The sequence below is a fragment of the Leuresthes tenuis genome, unplaced genomic scaffold (genome assembly GCF_036924035.1).
Source record: "Leuresthes tenuis unplaced genomic scaffold, fLeuTen1.0.hap1 SCAF_22, whole genome shotgun sequence".
Taxonomy (NCBI): Eukaryota; Metazoa; Chordata; class Actinopteri; order Atheriniformes; family Atherinopsidae; genus Leuresthes; species Leuresthes tenuis.
In genome coordinates this window covers 15,137,976-15,150,001 of record NW_027325376.1, presented here as the reverse complement: position 1 = coordinate 15,150,001, position 12,026 = coordinate 15,137,976, and the positions used below count along the sequence as shown (strand labels likewise).

The 12,026-nt window shown below is 39.8% G+C and overlaps 1 protein-coding gene across 2 annotated transcripts; it reads right to left on the bottom strand.

Annotated features, from left to right (window-relative positions):
- Window positions 1-376: 376 nt before the first annotated feature.
- On the bottom strand, window positions 377-10,981 carry slc12a10.1 (solute carrier family 12 member 10, tandem duplicate 1). 2 transcript variants are annotated; one of them, XM_072376614.1, is made up of 25 exons: window positions 10,847-10,981; window positions 10,626-10,701; window positions 9,434-9,529; window positions 9,125-9,264; window positions 8,475-8,585; window positions 8,262-8,373; window positions 7,697-7,827; window positions 7,523-7,607; window positions 7,056-7,213; window positions 6,792-6,899; window positions 6,210-6,333; window positions 5,980-6,081; window positions 5,219-5,374; window positions 4,679-4,778; window positions 4,413-4,524; window positions 4,161-4,295; window positions 3,796-3,902; window positions 3,447-3,529; window positions 3,263-3,331; window positions 2,901-3,005; window positions 1,863-1,974; window positions 1,475-1,561; window positions 1,003-1,138; window positions 781-848; window positions 377-530 (listed from the first exon to the last, which is right to left on the bottom strand). In XM_072376614.1, exons 1-25 carry the CDS (start codon window positions 10,859-10,861, stop codon window positions 392-394), a joined length of 2,667 nt encoding a protein of 888 aa, XP_072232715.1. In that variant the 5' UTR covers window positions 10,862-10,981; the 3' UTR covers window positions 377-391. The 2 variants fall into 2 exon arrangements, with proteins under 2 accessions (XP_072232715.1, XP_072232716.1); XM_072376615.1 differs by having other exon boundaries at window positions 2,901-3,060; window positions 3,303-3,331; window positions 10,847-10,960.
- Window positions 10,982-12,026: the final 1,045 nt, after the last annotated feature.

The following is a 12,026-nucleotide window of genomic DNA, read 5'->3' as shown; positions in this document are numbered from 1 at the left end:
TGAACAAGCCGGTCTGTATGATCAGTCAGCATCCTGGAGAATCATTCTTCTTGGAAGAAAAATACCGAATGCATCTTGTATCACTTTCAATTCCACTTTCTGTCAGAGGAGCGTCCCAGGATCTTTCTTGGTTGTTACAATTGTTAATAAGGGCAGACCAATTAACATGGCACAAGCATTTGCATCATGCTGATTAAAAATCCTCTGGACAGTGGCACAATTGTAAATAGGTTTGTGCCATATTTTACTGGCATATTTCTTTCAGTCTTTCTGTAACAGCTACGCAAAATTTGGTTGGTGGTTTCTCTCGAAATCCACTAGGAATCATCAAATTCTTTGACTGAAGCAATCCGTTCTTGTTGAGACTTCTTCAACTCCTCCAGGTTGGGCTTTACTGGCAGTAGAAAGTGAGGACGTTCTGCTGGTTTCCTCGTATCAGCACTATGGGGCAGTGGAGGCCACAGGTCAGAGTGTCCAGCCAGGCCATGTACAGCGCACTGGGGCAGTCGCTGTGTGGCACAGGAAGGCTCCTGGAAAATCACACCACATTTACATGAACATTAAAAAAAATGGCACAACAAGAGCAAAGATTTGTTGCAAACATATTAAAAGAGTGCATGCTGTCATCTGATGAATAGATAATATATTGTATATGTTTGTATACTCACTTTAATAGTATCAGAGCAATATGCCATTTGAATATATGCTCAATTTGCAAATAATATGTTGATACTTCACAAGCCTTTGACAATAGGAACCTTTCTGATAATGTGTACTCACACAAGTACAAGAGCAGTGTGTTGAGAATTCCTCCGGATGATTTCATTCAGCTTCACTTTTCTCTCAGACTGTAAAAGGAAGAAAGCAAAGAGCGCATCACAAAAAGGAAAAGAGATGTTTGTGGCTTAAACGCATGCACATAGACGGTAGTGGATGACATCAAAATCCCTTTGATGTAAAACCACAGTGCAAAAGAATGATGCCTAAAACACACAAACACACCTTAAGTTTGAAGGCCTCCAGCTCTTTGTCAGATATTTTCCACGGAGCACTTTGCCTCAGCTCCTGCACTGAGACTCCTTCCTGCTGTTCATCGTACAGCCTGAAGGGGGCGACATTGTCCATAAACCTGCTCAGACTGCAAAGCAACAAGAAAAGCAAGTCAGTTTTCCTTAAAAAAAGGACGACATTAAAAAAAAGGCTAAAATGTCACTGAATTAGTCTGTTGCTTATTTCTTAAAACATTTAAGTGAAATTTCCAGAGCTGCGGACGTTACTTACATTAATCTTCTGATGAATATATTGGTTTTTATGTATTTATTGCTAAAGACTCTCATTGTCTGAACATGCTAAACAAACACTTAAGATAATAGTGCAGACATTTTGAAACTCTCCACTTAGAGATTTCTTTGTAGAATTAAAGCCACACTTACAATTTTTGATTGACATACTTTCACTTGACCATCGTACTTACTTCTTGGCTTGAGGGCGCTTCTCGCTGTCCGTCATGACTATAACATCATTAAAATCCAGACGAAACCTCTTCAGCAGAGCGATCATTCTAAAAGAATCAAACTCTTCATTGTCAGATCATCCTTACAGATCATCACTCACCCGGTTTATTTGTCCCTCATCCAACAAACACAACACAGTTAGGTGCACGTGTTATCATTTATCAGGCTATAAAGATTTATTTATTTTTGTTCACTTTGTATTCCTGTCTATATTCTCATTCAATGCATAATTTCCCCTTCTTATTCAGAAATTACTTAGCCTAGAAGCTACATAACTTAACATAATCTTCCAAACATTTTTTCTCCAGTTTTGAGAAATTCCTGAGTGGAAAAAACACGGAATCTTACTCATTGCGGCCTTCCTCCATGTTTTTTTCATCCCCCACGATGAAAACCCTGATCTTACATCTGCTCCAGCGTCTCCTCCTGGTGAGCAGGTAAGGCACCAGCAATGTCAGACCTTAAAGGAGAAGAAGGACGGTCAACATTAAGGCAAGGTCAAATCTACTTCAATTTATTTTTTTCTTTCTTTTCTTCCGGTCCATGAAGTGAGTCCGAAACTAAAGAAGTACATACAGGGGTTGTACAAAATAATGTTGACTCGGTGATAAATAACTTTTGCCGTTAATAACCAATTCGATGCAGAAGATCAGTTTTAATCCACTTCTCAAGTAGAACCTGTTGACAATGGGAAATGGTTCCTTATTTGCCACTCATAATCACACCAGAGACATTATATTATCTTCAGATGCAGTGACTGTTGGAGTAAAGTGTTCCACATCGCTGCTGTTCTCTTTTTAGTTGTGTAAATCTGCACATTATCATCCTGTAGCACGGCACCCTCATTGGGAAACAAGTGGACACCCAAAATGGATGAAGTAACCCTACCATGCAGTTTGATCACAGAACTGAAAGAATTCCTTATTCAAAGGATTCTTCGGATGTCCCCCATACTTAAATTCTTCCTATACAATGGAAAAATGTGAAGGATGATCAGTCAGAGAAGACAACATTCTTCCACTGTTCCGTTTCCTTCTTCCTGTGGTCTTTGCACCACTTTGCTGGGGGAAAAAAAAAGTTTCGTCGACGTCAGCCTTTCCAGGGTATCCAGCTGCATTGAGCTTTACTTGAACTGAGCAGGCGAGATGTAGATATAGCTCTGGTGTCACTTAAACATCTGTGGTTCTGTGATTTCTTAAAATTTACCTAATGAAATGAAATACAGGGTTCAAAGTGTCGCCTACTTCCTTCTTTTATTCAACTTATTCATTGGCCAACCCGTGTAACTGAGAATTTAAACCGTGTAAAACTTTTGAAAAACTGAGGTTTTATTTCATCAATCAGTCCCAACACTCTATGTTTATTACTACACTCTACATTACTCACCTCCATCATCTGCTATCCAGTAGACGTCAATGGTCTTCTTCCCTTGGTCGTTCTGAAACACCGTCTTGATCTGATCAGCGTTGCCTTTATCAGAGATGTCATCGGCTGAAAAATCCACGTGGAAGAGATTTATCAGGGAGGAGGAAATGCACCCTGAAGTCTGCCAGTGTAATAACGAATAAATCTGATGGTGGCAACACTGGGAAACAATACCATGATGCAATGTTCGGTTTAATCAAGAATCTAAACATGCCATTAACATTCTTTAGAGTGCATTTTTGTACCAGTAACATAACCAAGCATAAGAATTACTGATGGAACCTGGAACCCTCTCGCTGTGAGGCGGTAAAGTTAGTTCTCACCGGTTTCCTCCTCATGAGTTTGCTGGTCATCTTTTTCCACACATTCGTCCGATTCAAAGCCAGGGTTTACTAAAGGACACACATAACAGCATCAAACCTTTTTCCCTTTGGTTTGGTCAGGTTTATCTCGATATGTGGTGTTGTAGCGAGGGAAAAAGAAAATAAAAAAATTTCAGGATCGCACCTCCCAATTCAAAATCATTCGAAACATCCAGTCCATCCATCATCCTCAAGATGCACAGACAGTAGTTGGAGTCAAACGTGTCGCTGGAGAATGGTGAGAGAAGAAAACTGACTTCAGGGGGAGGTTTTAAAGAAAAGACCAAATCGGTCTGATCTTGTAATTACTTATATATTCATTCATTTCACATCTTAGCAGTATGCCTGTGGTTGGACTGCATTATGAAGAAATTGTTTTTTGTTTCTGCTAAAATTTCATCAGCAGACATTCTTGCTGCATTGCACATGGGAACGTATATAATAAAAATAATTGTTTAAGCTTTAAAATGCACAGTAAGTAATGACCAGCTTACTAGATGGTGTTGATATAATCTTCAATGCTTTCAGGAGCACTCTCCCTCCAGTTTGCCTTGAAGCCCAGGACCAGAGTGTTGGGTTTCAGCTTTCCAAGACCAGAGGCCTGATCCAAAAAAATAAGAAAAATTCCATGTCAGAGAAAAATAAAGCGAAATAAGACAAATCAAAACATCCTGTGTGTAGATGATCAATATCAACAGTCTTAAATGTTATTACAGCAGGTTTATTCAGAATGGACAGATTTGCACATATAATTTTCATGTCAACCTTGTAAACTCTGACATACATTCAGAAACTCTGAAGGGTTAATTAGTCTGACCTTTGTGGAGGAATAAGGCTGCCTCTCAAATAAAGGGCATACCTGCAGGAGGTGTTGAGCACCGGCTCTGAGGCTGTCGGCAGTGAAAGGGGTGTAAAACGATCGCACTTTCCTCTTGTTCATCCACTTAACCAGCCCATCTGTAGCATCCTGCGGTCGTGTCTTCCTGTCCTCCTCCTTGAAGCGTCGGGAGAATTGATAATGTCTTTAGAGATTCAGGAGCTTGAGTGCAGGACTTGCTCACATGTGCTTATCCTGTTTCCTTTTTAAAAAAGCGTATCGACTGTCACCTACCATGATGATGTCTCCACAGACCATGAGGCTAATGTGTTTTGTGAAGGCGCCAACAAAGTCCACCAGTGCAGGCCGCTGGTTTGGGGGCCCGGTCAAGGCGAGGCACTGTGGCCTAAAAGAGGACAGAAGAGAGCAAAGACTTCTGTAGAAATCTCCATTATCAGTTCTAATAGAAAATTCAAATAAGCACTATTCTAAATACAAGATGTAGTTAATATCTGTAATAGTATTTATGCTCAATATACCTAAGATATTAGATGACTTACCTAAAATTCTTAACATGATCCTCCACACCAGACAGAGAAACAGAGTATGACAAAGCCATGTTGTATGTACCTGCCTGGACTGATGAACCCCAGTTTACCTCTGTGACATGAGACAAATGTTACAGAAAAAACAAATGCTTAAGATTATTCTGACTTATTTCACTGTTTGAGCCAAGCCTGCCTAGCCTGTTGAGAACACACAGTTGGCCCTAAAAATGTCTGGAAGCATTTTTTGGTTGCAAGCTGCAAATCAAAACTGCTACAACACTTGGAATCAAGTTATGATCTATTACCCGTTTCATTTAATTTAATTCATGAATAAGTAACAAAGGAAGAGACCACACCAGTCCATGAAACTGCTTTGAGTTAATTGCCTACTTGCATCTAAATCCGCTGAAAAACAAGAGAGTTCTACACACACACTGTGTGAGATCTCACACAGATTGGAGGAACATATGTTCTGCAAGCTTATATTAATTTATAGAATTTTAGCTTGGAAATGTTTTTTTTAATTTTTTTAAGTGATGGTTTTTGACTCACTTGGCTTGTTGTAGTTGACATATCCAAACAGGAAGAAGATTATGCAGAAGGTGGCGAGAGCAGCCCACCAGGTGAAAAGGAACATCAGGACAACAGAGATCACTGCGCCAAACAAAGCCGTCCATTTGCTGTAGTAGTGAAATGACGGCCTCCATCCTAAAAGAAGCAACGAGAGGGTTCTGAGGTTGGCAAAATGCACAACTCAGTCCAACCAGAGAGCTTTGAACAATTTTGTCCAGTTGAGGCGATTGAAATGCAGGTACAGCCATTTCTTATAGAACTTTTAGATTAATCGAAATAGGATTATTCCCGTGGTCTATTAAAGATTATTAAGGCCGACATCTTACTCATCATACAGAGTAGGATACTAAGGTTTGCTAGAGCAATACACTTCCCATTGCAACATTATTAATAAAAGTACATTTTAAATGTTGCACTTGAGTTGTCTGTAGTTGTTGAGGAAAGGACGCGCAGATGTTGAGGAGAGGAAAAACGCTCTCATGTCATGTAAATTTATTCAGAATGCATCTTACTGACAAACCAATCTAAAATGATTGCTGCATCAAAAATAAGTCACCTAGTCGTAAATCGTTAGAACTACTTGTTATTGAATTCCAAATTCACTTTGTCGGCCTGCTATTTCTGTCTTCGTCAGCTTCACTTCCTGCTTAGGCTCAAGCAGCTGTGTTGCTTTTCATCCAGCAAGAAATATGTGATTGTGAGTTGTCACCCGACGCCAACTCTGTCTGTAAGTAACTCACCCGGGGAGTTTGTGATAGACGCATGGAAGCAGCTGAAGTTTATGAGGCAGTAGGAACACAGGAAGAAGTTGGAGATCAAGGCTGCGATGATGTTCAGTTCGGCTGTGATGACACAGAGGAGAGAGAGAGAAAAGGAAAGAGGAATAAAAGAATTAAAACAAACATCAAATGTAGAGCTGGAAAAAAATCATCAAGAAGCCTTTTTTATTGTATCACACACACACACACACCTATGAGAATGAAGGCTACAGCAATGATGTAGCAGAGAAGATAGGCTCGGAGTGGTTCATTGTTTTTCCCATAACCCTTTGCAAAGAAAATAAGGTACGGGTATATTTTGTCTTTGCAGAGACACTGAAAAATAAGACGGGAAAGAAGAAAGATATGTTTCATCATTTGGTTAGAAATCAGTACATTTGCTGCATGACTCTGGTCCTTTAGGTTATCAGTGTTACAACTTATATCCTGAAGCAATGTCCAGAAAATTATTGGATGCTGTTCTTTTGATCCATTTCTGAAACCTCAGCCTTGCTAAAAGAGCTGAAAAACATGTGGGAAGCAGTAGATAGTTTATGATGAAATAAATTACATGCGCTATGCTTGTGTTGGTAGATTCAGAAGTTGTCTTTTATGTCTGTTTGGTCAATTAAAAACAAGAATCCTCTGCATTTAAAAATCATTTAGGTCAAAGACTGATCAGAGTATACAGCAGCAGTCTCTTAAAAAAACTCTTTTTTTTTCAATTACTACCAATATCTTTTTTAAATGAAAGCTCCATTTAGTAATGAAGCAGGCAGCTAAGCGTGTCTCACCTGAAAGACCTTTGGAGCGGAAACAAGGAATCCGAGAGCAGAGGACAAGCTGGCTGCAAACACACCAGCAGTGATGAGGTAGGAGAAACCAGACACTTGCCCCAGGACCTGTTTAGAATAATACTCATGAAGAGCATGACACACTGGAGATGAGTATTTAAAAGACCATTTTTAATTGCAATCCACATTTAAAGATCACTTTATTCCATTGGCACACTTTGCAATTACAAGCAAACTGGCTTCATAAATAGAAATGACCTGTACCTTCACACTGTTGGCTAGCCCATATTCACAAGACTGTGACTGAATGCAGTCTGTGAAGTTCCATCCCCGGCTGCATCCAAGCCCCACACAACCATCAGTGATGTTTCCAGCAAAATAGTCACTCATTTTTCCAGAAGCATCCCGCACAACACATGCCCCTAGAGGAAAATGAAGAGTGCTGTTTAAGCAGAGGAAAACACCTCCGTCGTTGACTCTTATCATTCCGGTAAAAGTTTTCGTTTGTTACAGATTTTCAGACTTCTGCTCCCAGTCATTAAAAAAATAAATAAAAATCCTTGAAACAGATCAAACAATCCCATATTGTCAACTTTCCTCTCACACTCATGCATCGCCGCAAAAGTGAGTTACAGGCATTGTTAAATGGTAACCAATAATTAACCAGTCCAATTACGGGCAGATAAATGAAAGATTAAGTATAAATAAAGTAGGATAAATGGGTAACCTACCAATGGTTACACAAATTCCCAAGTAGCTCATTGTAGTCCAGAAAATTGCCAGTAGGGTGCCTTTGGGGATAGCAACAGCAGGGTCCTGGGAAAGGGAAATGATCGACATATCAGCAACCGTGCATTTCCTCTGAGTGAATGCAGCGTGTATCTATCAGTTTATTATCGTCATACTTTTAGGTCTCCAGAGATGTTGGCTCCGGACAAGATGCCAATGGCAGATGGGAAGAAAATGGAAAACATCTTGAAAAAGCTGCCTTCATCACCTCTCCAGTTTGGTGTCAGGTTCTCTATGAAGATGTCACCTGTAGAGAAGACCAGTCGTGAGTCAGGCATGCTTTCATGTGTCTGTTTCTATCTTCTTTTGTCTTGTCTTATCTACTGCATGTCTGCGATTGTTGGAAAGTTTGTCATATTCCATATTTCTGAGTAATAAACCTATTCATGTGCACATGATGCATGAACCCAGATTTATTCTAGTTATATATTATTATATTATATTATAAACTAATTATACTGCAGATGTCATGCAAACGAACATACTACCGCATTGTTTCATATCCTTTTCACAAATGTGCACACAACAATAATACGTGGACACCAATTATTAGAGAAAAAAAGGGCAATAAAGTTAAGCTTTTAATTTAGCATGAAAGTTTAATATAGATATTTCAGAGTTTTCTACTGAGTAATAACTCTATCAGGCTTCCCAAACGCTGCACTAAAAAACATACTTTACCTCTGTATCCAAATACGCCAACAGCTTGTTTCTCAAGTTTGGGAGGTATTACTGTGCCCACAAAGTAGTTTGAAAAGGAGATCAAGAGAACAAGAAAGAACAAGTTCTGCGCCTAAGAAGCAAAGGGAAATAGAGGAATAGTTTTGGTGAAGACAGCAAAATGTATTGATAATTTTTTAGGGAATAAAACAAAATGCATGGAGATGTGCTGACCTTGGATTCCCACTCCATTCCAGCCAGTGAAATGAGCAGAAGAACCGTGACAGTGATCACACCCACAATACGGACATCATTGGTGGAATCCACGATGACGACGTCGAATTCCTGCGTTAATCAACCAAACTGATCACAGACGGATACCGACTTGAGCTTTCAATCTGAGTGAAACGGTAGCGAGAGTGACTCTCGTACACCCTGACTCATCCACACATTTTTGAGTACTACGTGTGTTGAAATCTGTGTGAGTGAACTCTGAAAATAAAGATAGAGGTCCAATTTGAGAAAGCCCAGCCCTCTGTAAGCTGTGAATGAAAGGTTGCACTCTAAGGCTTGATAACTTTAGGTTGAGCAAGACAACTGAGAGATTCCATTGCTTGTCTTTTAACCTGTGATCACTTTTTAAACTTTTGTTTATGCTTGGATATTTTTATATGTGTGCCCATGTTTAATATTTCTAATTCCATATATTTCAATAGTTTAATGTAGCAGTTCCATTCATCCAAGACTATTTTCTCCTATAATTCAATCCAGTGATTGTAAACAAAATATAGTGTTCACTTGCTAAACTTTAATTCATGTAATTCATTTTTACATTGAATTTTTCTCATTTCAAACCCCAAATTGAAATGAGAAGAAAGGCCTACCCGCATTAGATCCCGGACCACCTCTGCAAAGCCGACTGTATTGAGTGCACAAGCCAGAGCATTGGCAAAGGAGAAGACCACCCCGATCGGTCCTCCAATTTCAGGACCCAGAGTACGGGAGATCATGAAATACGCCCCACCTGAAAAAAATGTTACATTCAAAAACAAGGCTGCTATCGCAGACGAAACATGAAAGTCAAACAAAGAAAAATGAGCACAGTCATGAAGAAGATGCAACTATAATGTGACTTGAGCAGCACGAGCAGCTGGTACGTGGGTAGTTGGAATGCTGACTGTGTGTAGCCTTACCTGAGACCACCCTCCCATTGGTGGCAATGGCAGAGATGGAGAGTGCAGTCACTGAGGTCACCGTCACAGACATCAGGATTATAACGCAAGTCAACACTGACATGAGAAGAGTAAAGATATTAGTCATAAATAAGGCGTGTACGTGCTCTTCAGAAGAGGCTTGGTTTTTTTTGCTACTTTGCCTGTGTTTGACAATTATTGTCTCATCTACAGATCAATTTTAGATTTAACTTGTGAGAAATTCCATGTTTTTTCACTCTGTGTCTATTTGTGTCTATGTCTGGTTGAAAATGTTCTAGTTGGAGCAACCAAGCGCACGCTGAGCCATATATCACAATAAGTGTCTGCTAATAATTAGAAGAAAAAAAAAACGAGTAAAATCTCATGGTGGAAGTTAGCTGTTTCCCACAGTAGAAAGTGCAAATGTGCATGACACAAAAGCCTCTTCCTCTTTCTCGACATCCTCTCCTGTTATTCTCTGTACTCCAGCTCAATTGAAATGCCTCATCCAAACAGTAGATATAAACTAAAAATTCGGATATGGCAGTAGTTGGTCATGGATTTCTGCACATGTCCAATTTACACTCCAATACAAAGAAAAATCAGGCTTGGGTTGACAAATCCTGGAACTTTCCTTCAAGTTTTTGTAGATTAAAAGCCATTCACTCATCCAAAATGCGTCATCATCTGACTTCTATTCCCACAGGTCCTTCTCAGGTTTCATTTAGGTGCTATCTAAATTCACATGGAATTTTTCAGTGATGTAATAGCTTCCTATCCTAAGATCAGAATCTTATCAGCATATACTTTATCATCTGTGGGTTGCAGCAATTTTCTGAAAGATGATCAAGGGATGCCGACGGGGAAACCACCTGTCGATATCTAATAAAGTCTCAGATGCCTTTTATTTATTTTTAAATTTCTCCCGGAATTTTTCAGCCTTTTGTCCTTTAAAGGAAAAACATTCTTTCCCTCACCCGCATTTCCAGTTTTTTACTCAGTACCTAAGATAATGCTCAATAGCAGCAGTGTGCACATACTGTTATCAGTCCACAGCAATGTAAATCATTCTGAGCCAGAGATAAGAGGGCAGGAGTAGAGCAGGAGTAGGGTAGGGAGCGTTAGAGGGGTATAAAAATAGACTGAAAAGGAATAAATGTGTGAAAGAAGAAGAAATGATGGTGTGACTCACCAATGCCTGCCTGAGAGGTGATCCATGACAAGCGGAGGAACAGGATGACCCCCCAAATATTCAGCATGCAACGAACCTGTGGCCAAAGTTCATTGAAAGTAGCCGTGCAATGTTTCTATGATGGTGGTAGATTCTGGGTGTTCTAATTCAGTTTATACATTTGCATGCATTTAACAAGTCTTAATCTGCAGTAGACTCAAATATAAACAAGCTCGACTCACCATGACTCCAATCATCCAGCCAAATCTAACAGGAGCTTTCTTTTGAGAATCTTGAGACTCTTCGTTTCCAATATCAGGCCCATGAAGGCTGCCCGAGTCTGTGTCGGTTGTTCCATCCACTCTGACCTCCACTTCCTAATGATGATATTATCACATGGTAATATAATACAGCTTGTACTTAATAAGGCCTCTTGATGAGGAAGCTTGCTCAGTTAAAGGTTTCAACTTGGGTCAAGTTGTTGTTTCCAAGGGTAGAAAACTTACCTCAAATGCCTTGCGGAGAGCTTCAAGAGATGGTCTGCTCCTCACCTGCTGGCGCGGCAGGGTACTGGCATAATTCTCCAGCTGCGGCACCAGGTCTATGGTGCTATACAGGGAAGGTCTGCGCAGCTCCGCCCTTGAGCCCCGACGCTCTGATGTACTGCCAGTCACAAGCAACAAAGCCATTTGAGGAAAATCCGAAACAAATAAATGATGAGACATAAAAGACAATAATGCGGCAAAGGCTGCAACTAGTTTGCAATCATAGTTTGCTGTTCCTTAAATGACCCATCGATGCTGCTGATATCTACTAACCTGATGTGATGGAAAATCAGTTAGCTTTTTAGACAATTAAAATTCAAAATCAGAGCAATTTACAAAAGACATTTCCAGCTGCATTAACTGACCCTTAACTACATTTTTTTCAGAAAAATGTAGTTAAGATAAGATAAGATAAGATAAGATAAGATAAGATAAGATAAGATAAGATAAGATAAGAAATCAGCCTAAATCTTACACACTGGATCAATAAATCTAGCTGAAAACTGAAAACAGACAGGCAGGTAACACAAACCTTGAATCCTCATCAGAGACAACAATGGTTGGAGGAACTCGGAGGTTAAGATCTCGTATGCCGTTGTCACGGAAGTGATGCGAGTACATGGGTGGACCCTCTTCATTGTTTGAGAAGCGGGCACCAAACCCGTTAAATTTGGATGTGACCTGCCCCATCCGAACACCTTACAGCCTCCTGTGCAGTAATGTGCTGAGATGAAAAAAGGTGGTACATTTTTTTATGCAGATTCATTTCACTTTGTTTGGAAAACTTCTCTCTCCCTCTCCATGAGCAATTTAATGATAAGAAATACAGAAACATTTGTTAGTATAGAGCTTTATTTTTTTGCATTTTTGTGCATGT